General features: G+C 59.1%; 2 protein-coding genes across 6 annotated transcripts in view; one reads left to right on the forward strand and one right to left on the reverse strand.

The window, feature by feature from the left end:
- The window catches only part of DCAF8 (DDB1 and CUL4 associated factor 8), a 41,612-nt gene extending 34,055 nt beyond the window's left edge, over nucleotides 1–7,557 (forward strand). For all 4 annotated transcript variants that reach the window (XM_047839643.1, XM_047839644.1, XM_047839642.1 and 1 more), the window contains 4 exons: nucleotides 556–686; nucleotides 4,403–4,522; nucleotides 4,886–5,002; nucleotides 5,622–7,557. In XM_047839643.1, the coding sequence (XP_047695599.1) occupies nucleotides 556–686; nucleotides 4,403–4,522; nucleotides 4,886–5,002; nucleotides 5,622–5,738 (485 nt within the window). In that variant the 3' untranslated portion in view covers nucleotides 5,739–7,557. The remainder of the gene's footprint in view (nucleotides 1–555; nucleotides 687–4,402; nucleotides 4,523–4,885; nucleotides 5,003–5,621) is intronic.
- A 339-nt stretch (nucleotides 7,558–7,896) lies between these two features.
- PEA15 (proliferation and apoptosis adaptor protein 15) lies at nucleotides 7,897–17,246 on the reverse strand. Of its 2 annotated transcripts, XM_047839647.1 has the most exons (5): nucleotides 17,113–17,246; nucleotides 11,434–11,607; nucleotides 10,113–10,268; nucleotides 9,873–9,960; nucleotides 7,897–9,016 (listed from the first exon to the last, which is right to left on the reverse strand). In XM_047839647.1, exons 2-4 carry the CDS (start codon nucleotides 11,603–11,605, stop codon nucleotides 9,896–9,898), a joined length of 393 nt encoding a protein of 130 aa, XP_047695603.1. In that variant the 5' UTR covers nucleotides 11,606–11,607; nucleotides 17,113–17,246; the 3' UTR covers nucleotides 7,897–9,016; nucleotides 9,873–9,895. The 2 variants fall into 2 exon arrangements, with proteins under 2 accessions (XP_047695603.1, XP_047695601.1); XM_047839645.1 differs by having other exon boundaries at nucleotides 7,897–9,960.
- Between the last annotated feature and the right edge of the window lie 2,967 nt (nucleotides 17,247–20,213).

Raw genomic sequence — 20,213 nt, forward strand, 5'->3', positions numbered from 1 at the left:
CAGCCCCGTGCTCGGCGCAGAGCTTGGGCCCCCAGCTCCCCTAGCCACGTCCCAGAGTGGAGCCCTGTTGTTCAGTCTTGGGTACGGGCGCTTCTTGCGGGCAACTGTGGCATATTCCTCCGTCGTCCTTAGCCCCACTGCCGGCCCAGGAAGCACTGACGGGGTCCTAAGGAAGCACACAAACCAAGGATGGGCCGGGAGTGTGGAACAGGGCTGCCTAGTGGGGTGATTCAGGCCGGGACAGGTAAGGCATTCGTGAGGCCGGGGGTGCCCCGCAGGGTATAGACCACGGTGATTGAGGCTGCCACCGAGGGACCGGAGCCCCTCTGCCCCACGGAGCTCTTGGAGGGACTAGAAGCAGGCTCGGGGAATGGCATGACTCTTGCTCTGTCTGTTGTATACGCACAAGCCCTTGATTTGGTTTGTGAAAATGAAAGGGATTCTGTGGCTCTTTGCTGACTCGGACTTTGTGAATAACTAAATTCCCTATGAGGTAAATACATACAGGCCTGATGCCAACTTCCGTGTGGTTTCTTCCCTCGTTCATCGTTTCAGTAAAAGGCGTCAATTTCTATGGCCCCAAGAGCGAGTTTGTGGTGAGCGGCAGTGACTGCGGGCACATCTTCCTCTGGGAGAAGTCCTCCTGCCAGATCGTGCAGTTCATGGAGGGGGACAAGGGAGGCGTGGTGAGTACGCTGTGCCGGCCTGGCCGGCTCCCTGCTCTTCTGGCCATTGAGGTAGGTGTTCGCAGGGCCCCTGAGTTCACTGTGGCGGCGCGATGCCCTGTCTTGGAGTCTGGCCAGCCACATCGAAGGCACCAGGGGGTGCTGAGGTTTGCATGGAATGTTTTCTCCTGTTCTGCCTTCTGCCCCTCTGAGGCATGGTTTGTTCGGGAGAGAAGGGGACTGTAGGGAAGAGCCTGTGGCCCGAATGAGGGGTCTCTAGCCATGCACCTTTTCTGAAAGGAGAGCACTGGAGTTCAGGGCACTCCCATCGTGCCCGGTGCCAAAGGGGTCTCCGTGCCACGTGCCTCATCCCTTAAGAGTAGCTGAGGAGGCATCTTGACTAGATCCTGGGTCAGTGGATACGAGGTAGAAGGAGCACTTTTCAGGCAGTTGGGAGAGTCAGAATATGGTCCACACATCCTTCCGTGGGGCATTCAATGTTAGGTTTCTGTCATGTGACAATAGCGTTTTATTTATATAGGAGAATATCCTCGTACTTAGGAGATACATATTAAATACGTAGAGGTGAAGTGTCATGTTTATATTTAAATGAATATAAACCCGTAACATCTACATTTAGATAGGGACAGAGCAAATACGGTGATTTGTTGTGGTGGTGGTTTAAATAATGACTGAGCAGCCTGCTGTACAGCCCATGAGCAGATCAGTCTGCCTGTCCTTTGAATTCCAGACACCCTTCGTAGGGGTAGGGCAGAAAGGAAGCATGAGGGGTCCTGAATTGGGGAGTGAAGTACGGTCAGCTCTTAAGACCCATCTAGCTCATCATATATTTTTTTTCTTTTTTGAGACCCAGACTCGGAAAAGGAATTCAGTGGCTTCCTTTTGTAAGGTTTTTGGACTGCAGAAGATCTGAAAGAGGCAGTTTGGGAGACTGCCTTGTACTGATTACCCGAGTCTGGTTAGGAGCCTGTCAGGAACGGCTGAGACAGCTTGGTCTCTCTCCCTTTTCATCCCGTCTCAGCTCCGGGCAGTTGCAAAGAGCCCATCTCTTCATGAGGTGTCCAGACAATGGTGGTAGAATTTAAAATGGTGCTTTGCAGTCAGGCTCCCTTTCCTTGTGTGTTTCTTGCCTTCACGTGAAGCTCTTTCAGATTTTTTTTCTGGTTTTGTCTAAGTTTTTGGGACCTGGGGCCAGTAGAGATCCCAGGCTTCTCTGGCCTGGACGCATGTGGAGAGGGTGTGGAGCTTGAAGGCGTATCTCACTGTTGCCCGCTTCCTGTCCTGCCCTTCCGTAGGTCCTCCTCTATCACCTGCAGTGAACAAACTAAAACACTGGAGTCTTCGTGAGAATTCTGCAGTAGGCATGTAGTCAGAAGGAAGTCAGAAGGGCCCAGTGAATCCTTTCTAGATCATAAACTGTCTTGCGTTCCGTTCCGGAGAGACGCAGGGCCGATTGCCCTCTCCCAAACCACTCTGCAGGCCGGTTTGCTTTCAGCTCTGCCAGTAGCAGGGTCTGATGGGTAATCCAGGTTCTCAGGTGGAGAGGGCAGCCAGCCGCTTGGGATAGGCGGGCCCCACGCCTGGATCTGGTGGTCACGAGAGTGAGAGACCAGAACAAGAGGTCTAGAGGCTGCACCCTGAAGAGCGTTTCCCAGCTTGTTCTTGTCCCCATGTGAGCTCGATGATCTGTGTGTTCCCACCTGGCCACCTCCGTGTTTTTGGCCCTAACTTCCCCGCAGCAGGTCGCCAGGCACCAGCCTCCAAAGAAGACACATTGCAGCTCATTGTAAAGTAGAATATTACAGCCAGAAGGGATCTTAGAAGTTATCATCCGCCTTGCCCACGTCTCTCGACTCTGGTTTTGCGTCAGTCTCTAGTCCTTTCTTTGTTCCCATTTAAGGACAAGGGGGTGGGGTTGATGTTAAGGACAGTCCTTGGTCCCCCAGAGCACTTCACTGCTCTGTCCCATCCGCGTATCTCCCAGCCCAGGCCTCTTGAGGCTGGAGCTCGTTGCTCCGCTCAGGTTGTTACTGACCGGGTAGTGCTGGCGTTCAGACGGGCCTGGCCCAGAAGCTCTCTGTCGGCTCCCCCTGCAGGCTCCAACCCAGGTACTATACGGTATTGACTGCTGTCTCTCTTGCCCTTGGCTTTGTCCTTAGTCCCAAGTTGCCAGGAATTTTTTTGATTTTGCTGACTTGCTCCAGGAGAGGTAGTCAGGGTGGAGGGCTCATCAGGAGGCGGCGGAATGATCTCCGGTTTGTACGTGTAAGTTGTCACGTATCTTTGGATAATAATCTCCGGCAGCGGAGCTCCTGTCTGGGGTCTCCTCATGCCGCAGATGCTGAGAACTGTCCGCACCACCCGAAAAGAGCCCCAGTAGAAACTTCCCAGTGAGCTGATACGGGGCTTGAGAGAAGGAGAAGAGGGGAAACATGGTTTCTGCTTTACTCTCAGGCTCGGGCTTCACTTCAGTCTTCTCTGAGCATTTATTTACTTGTAAAATGGAAGAACAAAGACGATTGGAAGCCCGGGTCAGTATTATTTTCCATGCTGGCCCCAGTTTCCCCTCAGCTGCGCTCTCTGCGTGTGCAGGCCAGGCAGAGGAGGTTGGTCCAGAGAGGAGGAAAAGATAAAAGAGGCTTTTTGCCAGGGGTGGATTTTTTGGCCTACGGGGGCAGCTGCAAGGCGGGATGGGATGGTGGGGGGGGGCACGGGTGAGGACCGGCTAGGGCCACACCCTCTTCCTTCCGGGTGCCTTTCCTATCTATTCTTTGGCTGACTAAGCCCCAAAATGCTTTAGCAGCTAGATCTGGGACCAGCTCTTCCAGTGGCCCTGGGAGCTGCCTGCCCTGCCCTGCCCTGCCCTGCCCTACCCTGCCCTGCCCTGCCCTGCCCTGCCCTGCCCTGTTTGGAAGGCTGATGTTTCCAAGTTAGACAGCAGGGGGCATGGGTGCCTCCAGACAGAAGGAAGCTGCTGAAGCCAGAAGGCCTGCCTGTCTGCCACAGTCCCTTTCTCCTGCGCAGTCACTGTACCCAGAGGTGGTTTAGATTGATGCCATGGATGCCCCAGGAAGCTGTGTTCCTACACTGTGCCACCCTATGGCTGAGCCTGTTGGGCTTTCCGGGTGCGCAGCAGGATGCCGTCCCCCTGGGGCGTGCAGGGTTCTCCAGCATCCGCGTGCCTCCACTGCCTCACCCCTCCCCAGCCTGTGCCTTCCTCTAGTCCAAGTAAACCGTGCCAAGTGAATGTGATTGTTCTCTCTTTTCTGGGGGCTCAGCGGCAGCTGCTGCTTTCTTCATTTTTAAAAATTTATTTGCCATTTGGTGAAAGGCACTGAGATGTTTTTTTTCCAGCCTTGGGCAAGTTGGAACTGTGGAATCCGGAGTAGATGAGGTCATCTGGACCTCATTGCCTTTTTGTGAAGCCAGCAGTGAGCTTGGCCAGTCACCCCCCTGCCCCTGCGGCTGTGTCTAGGGCGAGGCCACCCCTGCCTATACCTGGGAGATGAGAGATGGGCCTGTTCTATCTATCCAGTCTGTGTCCAGCGTTTCTTCCACCCCCAGGGCCCTTGGCCTGCGTTCGTGATGGTTGGGCCTGCCTTCCCAGCACTCTCTCAGCTCTGATTGAGGAATATGTTTGGCTCAAGGTGAGTAGTGGTTTTTAAGTCCTATTCCCATATACCCCTGAGCCTGTGGTTTCCTTTCCTCTTGACCAGGTAAACTGTCTTGAGCCCCACCCTCACCTGCCTGTGCTGGCAACCAGCGGCCTAGACCATGATGTCAAGATCTGGGCACCCACTGCTGAAACTTCCACTGAGCTGACGGGGCTGAAGGATGTAAGCGGCTGACTGCGGAGGTCCATGTTGCACTTTGAGTCTAACACCCTCCCCCACACGGCTGTGATTGGCCCTCGGGGAGCATCCCCTGCGCAGGGGTCCAGGGGCAGCTGTGGAGTGCCCTGAGTTCACGGCGGAGTGGGGAAGGGGGGTCTTTAGGAAGAATCGTTCTATTTTAGAGCTTCCTGACCTTCTCAGTGGATAAACCTGGGGCACCCTTTCCTAATCTGGTCTGGCTCCCCTTCGGCTTAACAGCTCCTGAAGGACGTTTTCAGGGGGATGGGGCGCCACTCCCTTCTGATCAGGGCCGGGGTCCCTAGTCGTTACTCGCCACACTCACCCCCAGCACCCTCTCTGGTTCAGGTGATTAAGAAGAACAAGCGGGAGCGGGATGAAGACAGCTTGCACCACACTGACCTGTTTGATAGCCACATGCTCTGGTTCCTCATGCATCACCTGAGACAGAGACGCCACCACCGGGTAAGCTGGCGTGGGGGGGTGGGCGCCCGGGGGCGGTGACCCCCGCAAGGGTCACATGTCCTAGTGCACACTTCCTCGCCATTTTGAAAAGCGATCGGGTGGTTGTGGTTGGGTTTCTTATCCATTGTCCTGCACCCCCACCAGAGCCCTGGTGTAGCCTTGGAAGAGCCACCAGGCAGACGGGTGGGGTCTGCTCTCTGCTCTCCATCGCCGCGCGTGCGAGCGCGGTGTTTGCAGAGGCGTGAGGGTGGGGAAGGAGTTGGGAAAAATGATAAGTGTCAGAGTGACTTTCTGTTTTTCCTTCGGCCCGAAGAGGCCTAGGGCAGGGGTTAGCAAACTCTGGCAGTTGGCATGCTGCCTGTTTTGGCAAATAAAGTTTTACTGGAATACAGCCATACCCGTCCATTCACGTTGTCTGTGGCTGCTTGCGTGCTACCACAGCGGAGCCGAAGAGTTGCAATAGACACATGCAATAGACGTGATCGGTAATAGTTATTATCTGGCCCTTTTAAGGAAAAGTCCGCCGACCCCTGGCCTAGAGCACCTGAGTTACAGTTAAGACCTAACAGGCTTGTCCTCTTTGTGGGGAAACTACTAACAAGCCTTTCCCTTTCTACAGCGCTGGCGAGAGCCTGGGGTTGGGGCCACAGATGCAGACTCGGATGAGTCCCCCAGCTCCTCAGACACATCGGACGAGGAGGAGGGCCCCGACCGGGTGCAGTGCATGCCTTCCTGAGGCCTCGGACCCAGGAGGGGCGGGCCGGAGCTGCCAACCCCGATCCTGCCTGGACAGCCCTTTCCTGTCTCAGGCCCTTACCTTCAGCAGAAACGCACTTTGGACTTTTTGCTTTAGATAAAAGAAAGACCTCCTGGGAGAAAGACAGACCGGAGGGGGCGTGAACCTGCGGAGTAGCTAGGAGTAGGAGCCAGGCCCTGGCATGGGCTCCGCGGAGAGGTGCAGAGGGCTCAGCAGAAACGGCCTCTCCCCAAAGCCTTGTTTTTTTTTTGGGAGGGGGAGCCTATTTTGTTAACTGGTTTGGGGTAGGGAATGGGGTTTCCTTTTCTTTAATCTCCCTGGTTTCTTGGGTGGGGGGCGGGGATAACTGGCTGTTCAGTACCAATGGGCCGGGGTGGGGGCGGTGGATGTGCCGTTCTCTCTTTGGTTTAGGTTGTTGACCTTTTTCTTTATGTTTTAAAAGTCTGTGACAGTTGCATTCCCCTGCCCCCACCCCACCCCCGCCGCCCCCAGACGACCCCATCCCAGGATCCCGTTATTCTGGGGAGTCCTTGGAGCCCCTAACCGCCCCACACTCTTCACTGTCCTTCCCACCCGTTCATCCTCTGTCCTTCCCACGGTGTTTCACACATGCCCTTCTCTTCATCCCGTCACCCCTAACTAGGTCTGGTGAGGGGGGCTGGGGTGGCGGGAGGAGGGGCAGAAGTGGAGGAAGGATAGGAAGGATGTTACCTCTTCTGTTACTTAAAAAAAAAGTTGTTTGGTGGCAGCAGTCTCCTTGCCCTGTCACTGTTAGAGGCCTAATTTTATATCTATAAATATATTAAAAAGCAAGTCAAACTTGGATGTAGCACGTTAAAATTCTTGTCAGTTTGAATACCTGTATGTCCTCCGTGACTGCAGGGAAGGGACTGAAGGTGGAGGGTGGGAGTCCTGCCCTCGCAGTCACACAGGGCCCAGCCCGCCCTCTGTTTGCGGCCACCAGAGATGGGGGCCGACCCCTTGGGTTTTTGGAGGCTCCAGAACGGAAAGATCCTCGATTCTGCCCTTCTCTGCTTCCTGCCGCGGTTGCGGGATTGGGAAAACGGAGTTCCTTTCAGTTCTTTGCCCCAGATCTCCTACCTCTCCTTGGGTCTTGTGGGTGCTTCCAGGATGCTCTCCCAACCAGAGGCTGGCCCGTCTTTAAAACTCGACTGAACTGTGACTTCAGGAAGGTTCTGCCACTGCAGACTGTCTCTCCTCATACTGTACGTGACAGAGGACACGCTCACTCTTACCTGTAGCTGCTTGATTCTCTAAGCCACCCACCCTGCCCCAGCAGCCCCCTTCCTCGCGGGAGGAGAGTATAGCAGAGAAAGGCCTCCTGGGGTGGCCTCTCTAGCTGGTCCACCTCTTGACATCTTGCGACTGAGGGACAAATCGTTAATCTAAGGATGAAGATAGCTGGGGCTTGGACACCTGTCTCGTCACTGGTCGCTGAATGAAAGTCCTAAGTTGAATCTTTGCCCTTATTGCTTGTGCTGCTATCCACCCCGCCCCCCCGCCCCCCCAGCCCCCAACCAGGGATTCTGCATCCTGAGGCGGCCCGATTCTCCTAGAACAGGCCAGGAAGGAAGGGCAGAGTGAAGGGATGGAAGGCACTCCTTCCTCCTGCCCCTTTTCTCAGCAGCTCTCAGACCAGATGTCAGCTGCTGCGTTTCCTCCCCAAGGCGGGGACGCGCGCACTCCTGTTGCCGGAGGGGTCGTGGAGTGGCCTGAAAACCATGCGCTCTGGAATTGATTGTGTATTTTCTGTCAGTAAAGCTTTTTTTTTTCTTTTCTTCTCCTTTCTGACTGCCGCTGTGTGTGTGCGACATGTGGCCCATTCATTCGTGATGGACCGGGTTGGTCTCTTCCACTATAGGCTCCTGGCCCTGTCTCCCTTACGGTTTGAGGAGGTCTGGTCTGGGACAGTCCTGATTCCAGGCCTGGGCTCCAGTGGAGCAGGCCCCATAGCTCAGGGCTACTCGGGAGACGGGTGGGGGGAGGCGGGGGGAAGGATACCATTAGGGGTGTTTTCCAGGCTGCAGTGAGGGATTTGGGGTATCGCTCCCCCTCCCTTCCCCAGTCATTCAAAGACTCCAAAGTCCTGGTAATTCACAGAAATTCTAGAACCGGGTACAGTACAATCACCTTTATTCCAGGGTTAGAATGAGGCCGTGCACACTGCAGACGGGGGAGCACAGGATAGGGACGATCTCACAGCAGTACAGGGATGGGAGGGCAGGTTAGTCTTTTTAGATTATTTTTGCCTTACAGAGATACTACTAGACTCTGTTGAAAATGACCCTGTCTCCCTTCTCCCATCTCCCCCTCTCTCCTCTTCAGAGAAAGCTCCTAATTCCTTCCTCCGTCTCTCTCTCTCTCTCTCTCTCTCCCTCCTCTTACACACACACACACTCTCACATCACATATCCTGACCGGAAGGACAATTCGTGCTCAGTTCCCCCCTCCCAATTCTGCAAGTATCTCTCTGTCCTTGAGGGAGAAGCCAGACAGGGCTGGGGAAACTTGGGAAGGTCCTTTAAGGCAAAACTGTGTGGAGTACTCAAGGTGTATGTGTTAAGGCAGGTGTCCGCAGCGGTGGCCAGAGGGGACGGCTGGGCTGGGCACAGAGGCGGCTCTCTCCGGCCAGTCTGGCTTCTTCCCTCCTCTGACAGCCAGCCCTCCGCTCCCACTTAAGTTTTGCTCCCACGTCTTCAAAGCTCTGAACTTAAAACTTTCTCTGAATAGTCTCTTGAGATTGCATGTGAATTTAAACTTGAAGAAAGTTTCTTCGTTTTCACTACATAGCCACTGGACTGGCGCTCCCTTCACTGCGCCGCCCCCCCCACCCCCGCCCTGGCCTAGACACTAAGTTAATGCCAGACACAAGAAAGGGCAGACATGGCAGTGCGGGTTTAATATACATATATGTAGATATATATGTACACACAGTTAGCACGGTCAGGGCAGGGAGGGCATCTTGGCACAGGAAGGAGGCTGGGGTCACTGCACTCTAGTGATTTGGCTAGGAGGCATTCACGAGCCCAACACGCCAGGATAGTGGGGAAGATGGGCTACAGGCTAACAAGTCCCCTCCTGGACTGAACTGGGGGTGGGGTGGCAGGGTGGCGGGGGTGGGGGGCAGGTGGTCAGTGCAAAGGAAGACACTGTAATTAGCTTCTTCCCTTCGTTCCAGCTGGGGGCGTTCTAGACCCGACATAGGGAGGGTCGCCTGTAGTCACCACGCTGGGACCCTGTGGGTGGGACGGGGTTGGGGTTAAGACCTAAGGAGCTCATTCCTCAGTCTCCCTAGGTTTGGAGTCAGTGTGTGCAACAGTCTGAGTAGGAATAAAGGAGTGGAAAAGAGGGCCCCCCTCCCCACATCTGGTTTAGGGGGGCCTGCTCCCAGCATGGGCTCTGGGGGAGGCGGGAGGGTCTAATGCTGGGTGCTCCACGGGGTTTGAACTTCGGGGCCAGGAAGGGATCCAGCGGTCCGCTCTCCTTAGATCCCTGGCTCATACCCATCCTAGGCCCATGGGAGGGGAGCAAAATGGGACCTGCTGGGGCCCAGGCCCTCCAGCCTGAGGAACCACTAGAAAAGACTCGTTGGCCAATCCAGCATGGGAGTACAAACTCGGAACTCTGGCTGTTCTTTGCCCGGTCCGGGTGGGGGTTGGGTAACCACTTTCCCTCCCGCTGCTCGTCATTAGGTCCAGCCACCTCTCCCCAGGCCCTCACCCCCAGCTCGGCTCCTCAGTGTAGGAAAATACAGGTCCTTTCTGCTCCCACACTTCGGCCGTGTGGGGGAAGAGTGGAGGAAAGGGCAGTAGGAGGAATGTGCCCATTTCTATTTGCATAGAAACAGCCCCCACCTCCCCCTAAAGTGGGGAAACGAAGCCCCCCCCACCCCAGCCCGACCCCCATCCTCTCACAAGGAGGAGGAACTTGATGAGCTAGACATACAGACGGACAGCCAGAGCGTGCGCACACGCACACACACGCGCACAGTAAGGGGGTTAGGACCAGGTTAGTAAGTGGGTAGACTGGGGGGGTTGCCCTCGCCCCTCCCCTGGAGGCTGGGGGAAGGGAGTGGTCCAGTGAAGGTCCAACCTTCCTCCTCTCCTCCCCCTCGCTCAGGCTTTCTTCGGTGGCGGAGCCAGTTTGATGATCTCTTCCTCCGAGGGCTGCCGGATGATGTCTGGGGGCAAAAAGGGAGGTGTCCAGGGACGGGAGGCATGGACGACAGCAGGCAGGCCCGCCGCATCCGCCTCCGTTCTCCCCAGAGTCAAGTGCTCCAAGGATCACCCCTGGGCGGGGGGACAGGTGCACGGCGAAGGCGTGGCCTCCTACCTTTGTACTTCTTGGCACTGGGGATGCGGGTCAGCTTGGTGTCCAGCTCATCCTCCTCGGAGATCTTCAGAACACGGGTTCTGTAGTCCACCACCATGGTGAGCAGGTCAGGGCGGCGAGAGATCTCGAAGATGTGCTCGATGTAGGAGAGGTTGTCTGAAGGAAGACGGAGACGGGGTCAGCCAGGCTGGAGAGGCCTCCCCTGCCCCACCAGGCCAGGCTTCTGGGACCCACACTGGCTATCAGAGGGCATGCCCCTGGAAGGGGCGGGGCTGCCGAGCGGGACAAGAAAGCTAAGGCACTAACAGTAAATACGGAGGACTTCCCGGGAAGAGCAGGTGGTTGGTCAGTGAAGTTTAAAACATTAGGGATTTAGAACGAGGGATTCGGGCTGAATACCAGGTTCCACGTTGCGGGGAGGGGAGAACAGAAGAGTTAAATGGCCTTCCTGACCCCCCACACCCACGCTGACTCCCTAGCACTCCTCCTCGTCAGCAGCAGAATTTCCTGACAGCACCTGTGGGGGTGCAGGCCCCAGACCAGCCAGGAGAGATGCTGGGCCTCGTGAGCCCGGGCACGGCCGTGGCCAGAAGGATGCTCTCTCCGTGGCTGGGCCGGTTCTAGACTGCAGACGCCCTCCGCCCTTCCTCCCTGGCTCCTCCCCTGTGACCCTCTGCAGCCGCCTCCTGACCGCTCGCCATGCCACAGGCAGACGAGTACCTCTCGCGGCCCACGGGGCCCAGGGGTCACTTACCGCCCGCCGAATACCCCGTCCCTCAAGGCCCCCCACGGCGCAGCCTTAACTTACCTTTCCAGCCACCACTAAATGTACCCTAGGCCCCACCAGCCAAGCCAAACAGGCCCCCTTTGCTCTTCCAGGCACACCAGACACTCCTGCCTCTGGGACTGTGGTCCTTTGCCAGGCATGCCCCCGCTTTGGACCCTGCCTTCGAAATACACTTGCCTTGCAGGGCTAGCTTAACGCACCGACTCCCCGCCCAAGCCACTCCCAGAGCAGTGTGGTCTCTAAAAGTGGATACGAAAAAACGTCAGAACCTGTGGTTTTACTTCTAATCTCATTGCCTTTGACTTGTGTTTTAATGTGTTGTCACACATCTGACAATAGCACAGGGGCGTGTGAGCGCCCCCGTTAGTGACTGACAGCACCGTAAGGCACGCAGGGGACCACCACCCCCGGGTCTCTACTCGCAGCCTCTCTCCCGGCCTGCCGGAGAGGGGAGTGCTTGGCGCGTGCGGCCCTGACCTTGCTTCTCGCTGCCGCCACCAGGACTGAGCCCGAGAGGCCGCGGCCCCCGCCCACCTTTGTCCAGCTTGTTGTGGCTCTCCAGGAAGCTGAACCAGGCACTGCCAGTAGTGATCTCCTCGCTCTTCTCGCTGGGGATGTCCTCCTTGCAGGCCGATTTGAGCTGTTCCAGGTCTTCAAGGGTGATGTTGTTGGTCAGGTCCTGGAGGAGGGTCCCGTACTCGGCCATGACTGGGGGCGGGAGGAACAAAGGGAGAGGCGGCTGAGCTGGAGGTGCCAGTCCGGTTTCCTCACCGGCACCCGCCTCCACCAGCTCCCTCCACCCTGGCAGAGGCTGGGGGGGGGGGGGCTCCCCCGGCTGGAGGGAGAAAATGAAGACCCAAGGGCGGCGGGTGCAGTCGGGAAGAGACGAGAAGCTAGGGGCCAAGCTTCAGCCTAGAGTGACAAGTCACACCTCCTTCTCCCCCATCTTTTTTCATTTCTGCCCCCCCCCCCAGCAGTAACCCTGGCAACAGCTCCCCTGACTGAGGAGGCGGTTACCATAGCAACCTGCTCCAGACTTTCTCACCCACTGCCTCCCAGGCCCCCCCCAGAATCGCCCCACCCACCTGCAACCCCTCCCCCTGTCAAAAAAAAAAAAAAAACCAACAAAACAAAAACCCCACAACACTCCAAAACGACCTTCAGGGAGAGGCAGGCTGGCCGGCCGTGGCAGTGAGAAGCTCTGGGAGGGGCAGGAGGGGCAGGAGGGGGGGCTGCTTGGTTAGAGCTCGTGTGTTCTAGCTCCCATTCTTCCCCAGAAGCAAAGGGGTCCCTCACTTCAACTCCCCACCGCCCCTCTAATGACTCATTTTGGATGGATGCCTAGGTGCTTGGTCTAACGGTCCCCTGGCCCCTCTGTGCCCCCCTGTATTCAGTCCTTAGGGCTCGGGCGGGCGGGAAGGGGGAAGCAACAGGCCACCCCCACCTTTGTGGAGCCCGTTTCTCCCTTGATGGCCGCCGGGCCTCCGCACAGCCCTCTCTCCTAGCCTTTGTGCTACGCCCGCAGCCCCCGCGCCCCAGAATACCAAGCGGCTGGCTCTGGCCCCCTGCCCGGTTCCCAGGCTGGCTGGGTGGCAGGGGAAGGGGTTTCGAGGCAGCTCTGGGAGAGTCTGGCAGCAAAGGGGCTGCCACCGCTGCCTGCACCCACGTCCGGCTGGCACCACCTTCGGGATGGGCTCCTGGAGGGGGCTTGGGCGAGGCTGCGGCTCCCCTAGGCCTTCACCCCACCCCTCTTTCGGGAAGATCTTGAAGTGGGAAGGTAGAGAACGTTCAAGGCCCTCCTTCCCACTAGGTAGGAAGCGTGACTAAGACAGGAAGAAGGAAGGTCAGACCTTAGAATGAACTTCTGGAAGTGATAAGACGTGAAACTCCGGTGCTGAGTTTAAAAGGGGCTCCCCCCCGCCACGATGAATGTATGTTTCTTTTATAATCAGAAAAGTAAAGCATTTTAAAAAGTAAGTTCCATCCTAAACTCTGGCTGAACCAAGGATTGGGACAAGGAGCTAGACGACCTTGTACTTGACGGGGACTGCCCACAAATCACCCCAACGCTGGCCTGGGAACGTAGCAGACGGCGAGGGGCTGGCCTCACCCCGTTTTCCTTATTTCTGGTCTAGGTGCAGGGAAACTGAGGCAGAGAGGCATGGCATAGTAAAAGGCGTGGACCCAGAAGTCCGCATTCCCAACCCCCTACTCGGACCGGAACCAACAAGCCTCCCTTGGTGGCAGGCACTGTGACACACACACACAATGAGCCAGCAGGACCCCCACAAGAGACAGGCACTCACGGGCACGCTCACTTGCACAGCCAGGTGCAAGCAGACAGCAGGGCCCGGCGGCCGCCCCACCAGGCCGGGCCAGGAACAATGCTCTCTGACTGTCAGCACCAGGAGCCGTCTCTGCCTTGAAATCTAGGTCACAGCAGCAGGCTCTGGAGCCCAGCCCCCCCCCCTGCAACCCCCTCCATAATCCCGGGCCAGGAGAGGGGGGTGACGGGCAGGGGGGTCCAGGCATGAGGACATCAATGGGGGGGGGGTGGAGAGAGCTCAAAAGGAAGGGGCAGCACGGGAAGGAGGCAGGGTGCCCCCAAGAAGACCCTGTCCCCCCCCCCCCCCCCCCATGGAGGAGACCCTGGGACCAAGCCCTCGGCTGGGAAATGGGACAGCGGTTAGGGGTCTCCTGTCCATTTTCACGCAGAAGAGGCTGTAACTAGATCCTGTGGAAGGAGAATGTGTGTGTGTGTCTCTCCTGGAAGGAAGTTGGGTTTAGGGCTCTGAATCTAAAACACAGACTTCCAGGGGAGGTGGGCGGGGAGGGATTAATGTGTGAGTGAGCCACCCACGAAGGAGGGGGGCGGTGGGTAGGAGCTTTCTTGGAGCGCGAGGCAGACGCGAGGCCCCCAAGAGGCGCGGGGGTGGGGGGAACGTTGAGGGGCGCGGGCACCGGGAGGTGGCGGTGGCGGGGTGTGGGGGTGCGTGCGTGTTCTGGGAATGGATGTGTACGTGCTAGGGCTGGATGGGTGGCGGTGAGCGTACGAGGTGTGTGTGTGTGTGTGTATGTGTGTGTGTGCGTGTGTGTGAACGCCGCACGCGTGTGTCAGCTCTGTAATCACAGGCCCGAAAGCAGAGAGAAGGGAAGGGTGAGGAGGGCCCACAGAATGGAGGAAGAGCCGGGGCTGGGAGAGGGAAGGAGGCTGCAAAGGAGGGATCCTAGGGGAGGGTGCGGGGACTCCGCGGTTACCAGGGTGACCTCGGTTCTGCCCCCCCCTCCCCCAGCGGTGGGGACAATGACACCACTGGATGGGAGGGGTGTGGGAGCGGCAAGGAGGGACACAAGCTGTGCAGTAAGGCCCCCTGCAGGAGTGGGAAAGGCGGCCTGGGGGGTCCCTCCCAGGAGAGATCTGTCCAGCCAGGCCTGGGCGGGGCAGCAGGGGCAAGGCCAGCCCCTTGGGGAATTCTTGGGGCGCAAGGAAGTGGAATCTCCTTAGGTGGCTCTCAAGTCTCACGGACAAGCACCGTCCTCGGGGCGGTGTGGCCCCGGTGGGGCTTGGCAGAAGCCGGGCTCCTTCGCCCCCGGTCACTTTTGTCACCGAGACTCAGGATTCCTCAGGGCCTACAGAGGCGTCTCCTCCCCTCCCAGCCCTGCAAAGTCTTCCAGGTCCCCGGAGCAGCACAGAGGTTGTCTGGGGAACACCAGGCAGCCTGGGCGGAGGCCATTCTTGGGACAGGATACCAAGGCAGGAACCGGGACCGGAGCTGAGGCTGCCAGGAAGTCAGTCCCCTTCCCTCCCAGATCATTCTGTGCTCTGCTCACTGCTTCCTCACACCTACCTTCCTTCCTTCCTTCCTTCCTTCCTTCCTCCCTCCCTCCCTCCCTCCCTCTCCTTCCAAGCTGGCCCCAGGTGGAGCCCTGACAAAAGTGGAAGTGATGGAGGAAGCTGGGGGGAGAGGGGCAGGTGGGGAGGATCTTACATGCTGGCCTCCGGGGATAGGAGCCCGGAGCAAGACAGGTGGGGGCCCTGGGGCACCACCTGCGGAAGCAGTGGGCCGGGGCACCCTGAGAAGCCTAGCAAATCGGGGTAACCCCTGTGCGTTGGGACACTACTTCATGCCCATCCCCGCTCCCGTTTGGTCCCAAACTCCCAGTAAACTTCAAAACAAAGCCTCCCCCACCCATCTGTGGCAGCTGCCGGAGTGGGGGGTGGAGGAGGTCTCCCATACCAGCAGGAGGGGGTCTTACTGCCTCGATTCTGGATCCGGGCATGGGGTGCCAGGCGAGGGGAAGCAGAGGGGTGAGTAGGGAGGGCAGGGCGCCCGTTCTACCTGGGCCCCAAGTTCAAGCAGTCCTAGTCCTAATGATTCCCTTAATAACCCACTCAGTTGACTTCTTCCCTTAGCTTCCATTCAGCTTTGGGGGGGGGGGTGTCTTTCTTCCTGTAACAAAGGAAGAAGGGGGCTCTAAGACTCAGCCGGCCAGCCTGGGAATGAGGGGAGACCCGGGCCTCAGGCTGAGAAGGCAGGTGGGTTAGCCCTGGGCACAGAGGCCCTCAGTCTAAGAGAAGGCAGACGCCCCGCGATGGGGGCATCAGGAGACCTCTGGCATCGGGTCGGGCAGGGCAGAGAGGGCTGCCTGCTGGTGAGGTGGCCCGAGTGCTGGCCACTCAGGTGGTGGTGTCTCTCCTACTCCTGTTTCGGTTTCCTTCCCACCTCTCCCCCTCACCCATCTCCTTCCTGCAGTCTCTCGCTCCCTTCCTCCTGTCCTATCAGTGGGCTTTCAGCCGGTCTCACTGGGTGGTGGCCCCGAGTACCGAGGACCGCTGGGGTCTGTGACTCAGTGTCCCCCTCTGAACACCCAGGGCTACTACACTCTTAGGAAAGAATGAGTTTCCCTGCTGCCCAGAGAGCGGCAGCTTGGGGAAGGGGGGGGAGGGGCTTGAACTGGTTGGCTGCATCCAGGTGGCGCGTGAGGGTCCGTAGGGAAGGGGACGGCCCGGCAGGGCGTGACTCCGTGGCCCTCTTCACGCATGACAACACGCACACAGGACGGGCACAGGTGTCGGGGGCGGTGAGGAAGTAGGCAACCGGGGCAGTGGGCAGCCTAGGGCATCTCTGGCAATCTCCCCAACGGAGTGTTTAGCCACAAAGGGAAGAGCAATTAAAGCTAATCGCTCTGACAGCCTGGGGGCCAGACTCGTCGAGAAACAAAACCCACACATTCAGCACGTTTCTCGAACTCCCCGGGGCCTCGCCCCATCCTGCTTTCGCCGGGTCCTGGCTCTCGGAGCCCGTGCCGCCCAGCCCCCAGCCCGCTTCCCACTGCTCTGGCCACCTCGGCCTCGCTTCCTCCCCTCCCGTCCCCGACTGTGTCCCTGTCCCTCGCACACATTCTCCTCATTCTCTCTCTCTCTGACTTGGGCTCCATCCTTGGCTGACTCATACTCATTCTTTTTCTCCCTCTCCTCTTCTCCCACCCCCTCCTCCATCCATGGGCCACTCGGGGCGCAGAAACCAGCCGCTCCCGGCACCTAAGTGGACCTGGGGGGCAGAGGCCGCAGCAGCCCCTTACCTTCCCGGCTCCCCCAGCGTCGGGGCGCCAGGCGGGCTCACTCACTCCGGATCCCGTCTCCCTGTCCCTCTGTCTTAAAGAGGGGCAACCTGAGGCCCAGGGCTCGGAGACTGTGCCCAGACAATCAGGGTGGCCTGGGGACAGGGGCCCCCACTCAGCTGTCCCGCAGACAGATGTTCTCCCAGGGGACGTGCACATGGAGGCCGTGGGGGGAGGGGGTGGATGTGTAGTGCAGGGACGTTTGTGATTTGCTGTGTGCGAAGCGATGTGTGGAAGAGTCACATGGGTGTGTGTCACCGTGTGTGCTGGCGTGTCTCTCGTAGGTGTGCGTGTCCCTGTCGCTTCCGACACGGACTGGAGGAAATTAGGGCTTTCGCCTTAGCTGCTCCTCCTCGCCCCCGGCTCCCGCCCCCCTGCCCCGGACACGCGCCCGCCGGTCCCCCGGTGGCCCCCGCGGGCCGCAGCGGGGGTCCTGGCCGAGCCGGCCCGCGCGGGAAGCGGGCTCCCGGCCGAGTGTCCCCGGGCCGGGCCCCGCACCCCGCACCCCGGCCGCCCCCCGCGGCCCCGGGTCGCCGCCCCTGCGCGCCCGCCCGGCCCCGAGCCCGACCCCGGCCCCGGCCCGCCTCTCACCGCCGCGGGCTAAGCGCTCAGGGCGCGGCTCTCCGGCGTCCCGGTTCCTGGGCAGCGTCCGGAGCCTCCTCCTCGGCTCCCGCCGCTCCTGCCGCCGCCGCCGCCGCCGCCGCTTCCGCCCGCCGAGCCCGAGTCCGAGCCCCGCGCGCCCCGCCCGGCCGGCCGGTGACGTCACGGCGGGGGCGGGGCGGGGGCGGGGCTTGAGGGAGGGCCGGCGGGTGGGCTGCCGAGGGCCGCTGCCCGCGCCCCCGGGGACTGCGGGACCCGGCCCTCGGGTTTCGTTCTTTCCCAGCGGGACACCCTCGTCCCCTGGTTCCCTTTCGGTGGCCGCGGCGGCTGGGACCCTGGGGAGCACAGAGTGCGTTAGGGTTTAGGCGTTCGGCGGGCCTCGGGCCTCTGATCCTCTTAGCTGGCTGACCTGGGTTTGGAAAAACCTCTCTTCTCCCCTTCTGGGTCAGGGGACCCGCTAGCGAGGGATCGGAGGCTAGCTCGGGCTTCTCCACATTGGGGGCGGGGGCGTGGGTAGGGATGCAGGCGGGAAGCAACACGGGGCCTCGTCCCCTTGACCTGGAGCCCCGGATCTTCTCTCCTCGGGGGTGATGCCCGGTTGTGTTCCTCTCACCTTTCCCGAATATATCGCCCTCCTGCCTTCCCCCCACCATGATGTAATTTTATTTTCTGGGGAGGAAAAGAGCAGCAGTGAGCTCAGCATGCAAATATAGACATCTTGCAACGCCGCACTTAGCTCTGTCTCCTAGCTCTGCCTCTCTGCCCAGGCCCAGCACCCGGCGGCGGCTCTCAACTTCCTCTCCACCCCTAGGGACTTTCCTCCCCCAGATTCTCAGCCAGACTGAAAGAGGGAAGGAAGAAGTGGGGAAGCATCTGTCTGCACCCCCATCTCCAGCCCGAGGGCTCTTGCCTCAACTCTGGCAGGGTCTGGCCCTGGGAAGAGGTCCGGGCCCCACCAGTTCCCCCGGGGACCTCTGGGAACGATCGCCCCGGCCTCCCTCGGTTGTGGCCTGGCAGAGCCGGGTCAGGCCTCCGGGACCCCTGCTTTCTTGGTCTACACTGCCCCGGAAAGAGGCTCAGGCTCCTGGTGTCTTGGGTTTTCCACAGGCCTTCTCTCTGCTCTTCAGTGGCCCTCTCCTGGCACCACGCTTCCAGAGTAAGACCGCCTCGTAATCTGCCTTTGAGGATATCTCGTTTGTTCTGCGTTATGGGACCGAACATCATTTCACTGACCTGTCGTTAAGACTCAGAGAGACTCAATGGTGTGTCTGTAGTCAGTGACAGGCTCAGATCTTCCCGAGGCAGCAGGCACGGGGGACTGGGGCTCCGTGCTGGCTCCCGTCCTTTCTTGGGTGGTTTATGCCTCTGAGACTCAGTGTCCTCACCGGTGAGATGGGGACGCTGATGCCCGTCTGCCGGGGCTCTTCTGAGGACTGGCACAGAGGGGGGCTTGAAACCTAGAAGCTTCTAGTTAGTGTGGGACCTCCCAGTGACCTGTACTAGATCGTAAGCTCCCTGTTAGAATCGCATCCGCCCAGGGCCCACAGCACGGATTAGACTGAGCATTAAGTGGTTACCAGTTGGGTAAAAACACGGTCTCTGCTCTACACTCCTGCGCCTTCCGTAGGAGCATGTCCCGGGTTTGTCTGTAGAGGTGACGCTTCGGTAATCTCGTGTCTCCTTCTTCCATACCGAGTGGCCCCCTAGTCTCTCAGCAGCGCCTTTCCACCTGACCCATGACAACTGTCCCATCTGTGAGTTCTGGGCGTGATCAGTAGCTTGGTTCCGCGACTCGACGCCTGGCTCCCTTGCCCATAAGCCACCCTGGGCTGTGCCGGACAGAGTGCGGACCCCTCCAGGCAGGAACCCCGGCAGCCCAGATCCAGGGCCGGGGGAGGATCCTGAGTGTACGAAACGCAATGTCTCCTCTCTATTTGGGACCACGACTCGGGGCCACGCTTCCCCAATTCCACCTTGTCTCTCCTGGTGGCCTCTGAGTGTGAGAGTCCCCTCCCCTCCCCCTGCGCATCCCCCTGGGCACTGCCACAGGATTGAACTCAAACTCTGCCACCCGCCGTGCCCACCCGTCCTTGCGGCCAGCCCTGGAACATCCATCTCTGCTTGTGTCTCTGGTCTCTCCTGTGCCCCCCTGCATGATACACATGAAAAGCACCTGCCCGTGCTTTTCACGTTTCCCACTGACTGCAAGGTTCCTTCCCGAACTCCTTGGCCCCGTCGGACCCCACTCTTGATCGAAGGCCTAGAAAAATGCTCACTTTATGAAGCCATCAGAGACCCCTGTGACCTCTCTCTTCTGAGCCATCCTGTTCCATTGTTCCTTCTTCCAACAGACGTTTGTTAAGCGCTGTGTTTTGTGCGCCAGGCCCTGTGGGCACAGGGGCAAGGGGCCCCCGGTCCAGCGGGGGAAGACAGGCGTGTAAATGACGATCTAGGGTAGAACACGCTGAGGACTGGAGTAGGAGCATAGAGAGCGCGCGGCGTGACCCCAGAGGAGGGAACCGCAGGAGGGGCCGCCTCTGGGAAGGCCTCACCGAGGAGGTGCTATTTGGGCTCAGTCCTGACATTCAAATAAGAGCTGCAGGGGGGGTGCTATCAAGCAGCCCGTAATCACTTAATTACTTATTGCTTTGTGTTTGTCTTCAATTGTTTAGTTGCTCCGCTCGGCTCGACTTCCCAGGGAGGCTAATCAGCTCGGGAGCAGGGACAGGCCCGGCCCTCCGTCTTCTCCCTGAGCCTGTGAGCAATGCTGGACAAACACCATGTGTTGGGGGGCGGCGGGGTGGGGGTGGAAGCTTGTTGACTAGTAGCAGATAAATAATCCACTCTCCTCTGGGACGACTGCCTGGAGGGAGCCCCCCCTCCTTCTATTCAGCGCCCTCACAAGGCACCCACACCCAACACTCCCCCCTCCCACCACCCCGTCCTCCGGCTGCCCCCCTCCTGCCACGGGGTGAGGCCTCCTCAGCAGATACTGGTTCTTGCTGCCCCAGATCCTTTATTGAGGCCTCTCATTTGACCCAAATACATTAACAAGAGATGGCGGAGAGACAGCCCCAAACACAGGGCCCGCC

This window comes from Prionailurus viverrinus, chromosome F1 (genome assembly GCF_022837055.1).
Source record: "Prionailurus viverrinus isolate Anna chromosome F1, UM_Priviv_1.0, whole genome shotgun sequence".
NCBI lineage: Eukaryota > Metazoa > Chordata > Mammalia > Carnivora > Felidae > Prionailurus > Prionailurus viverrinus.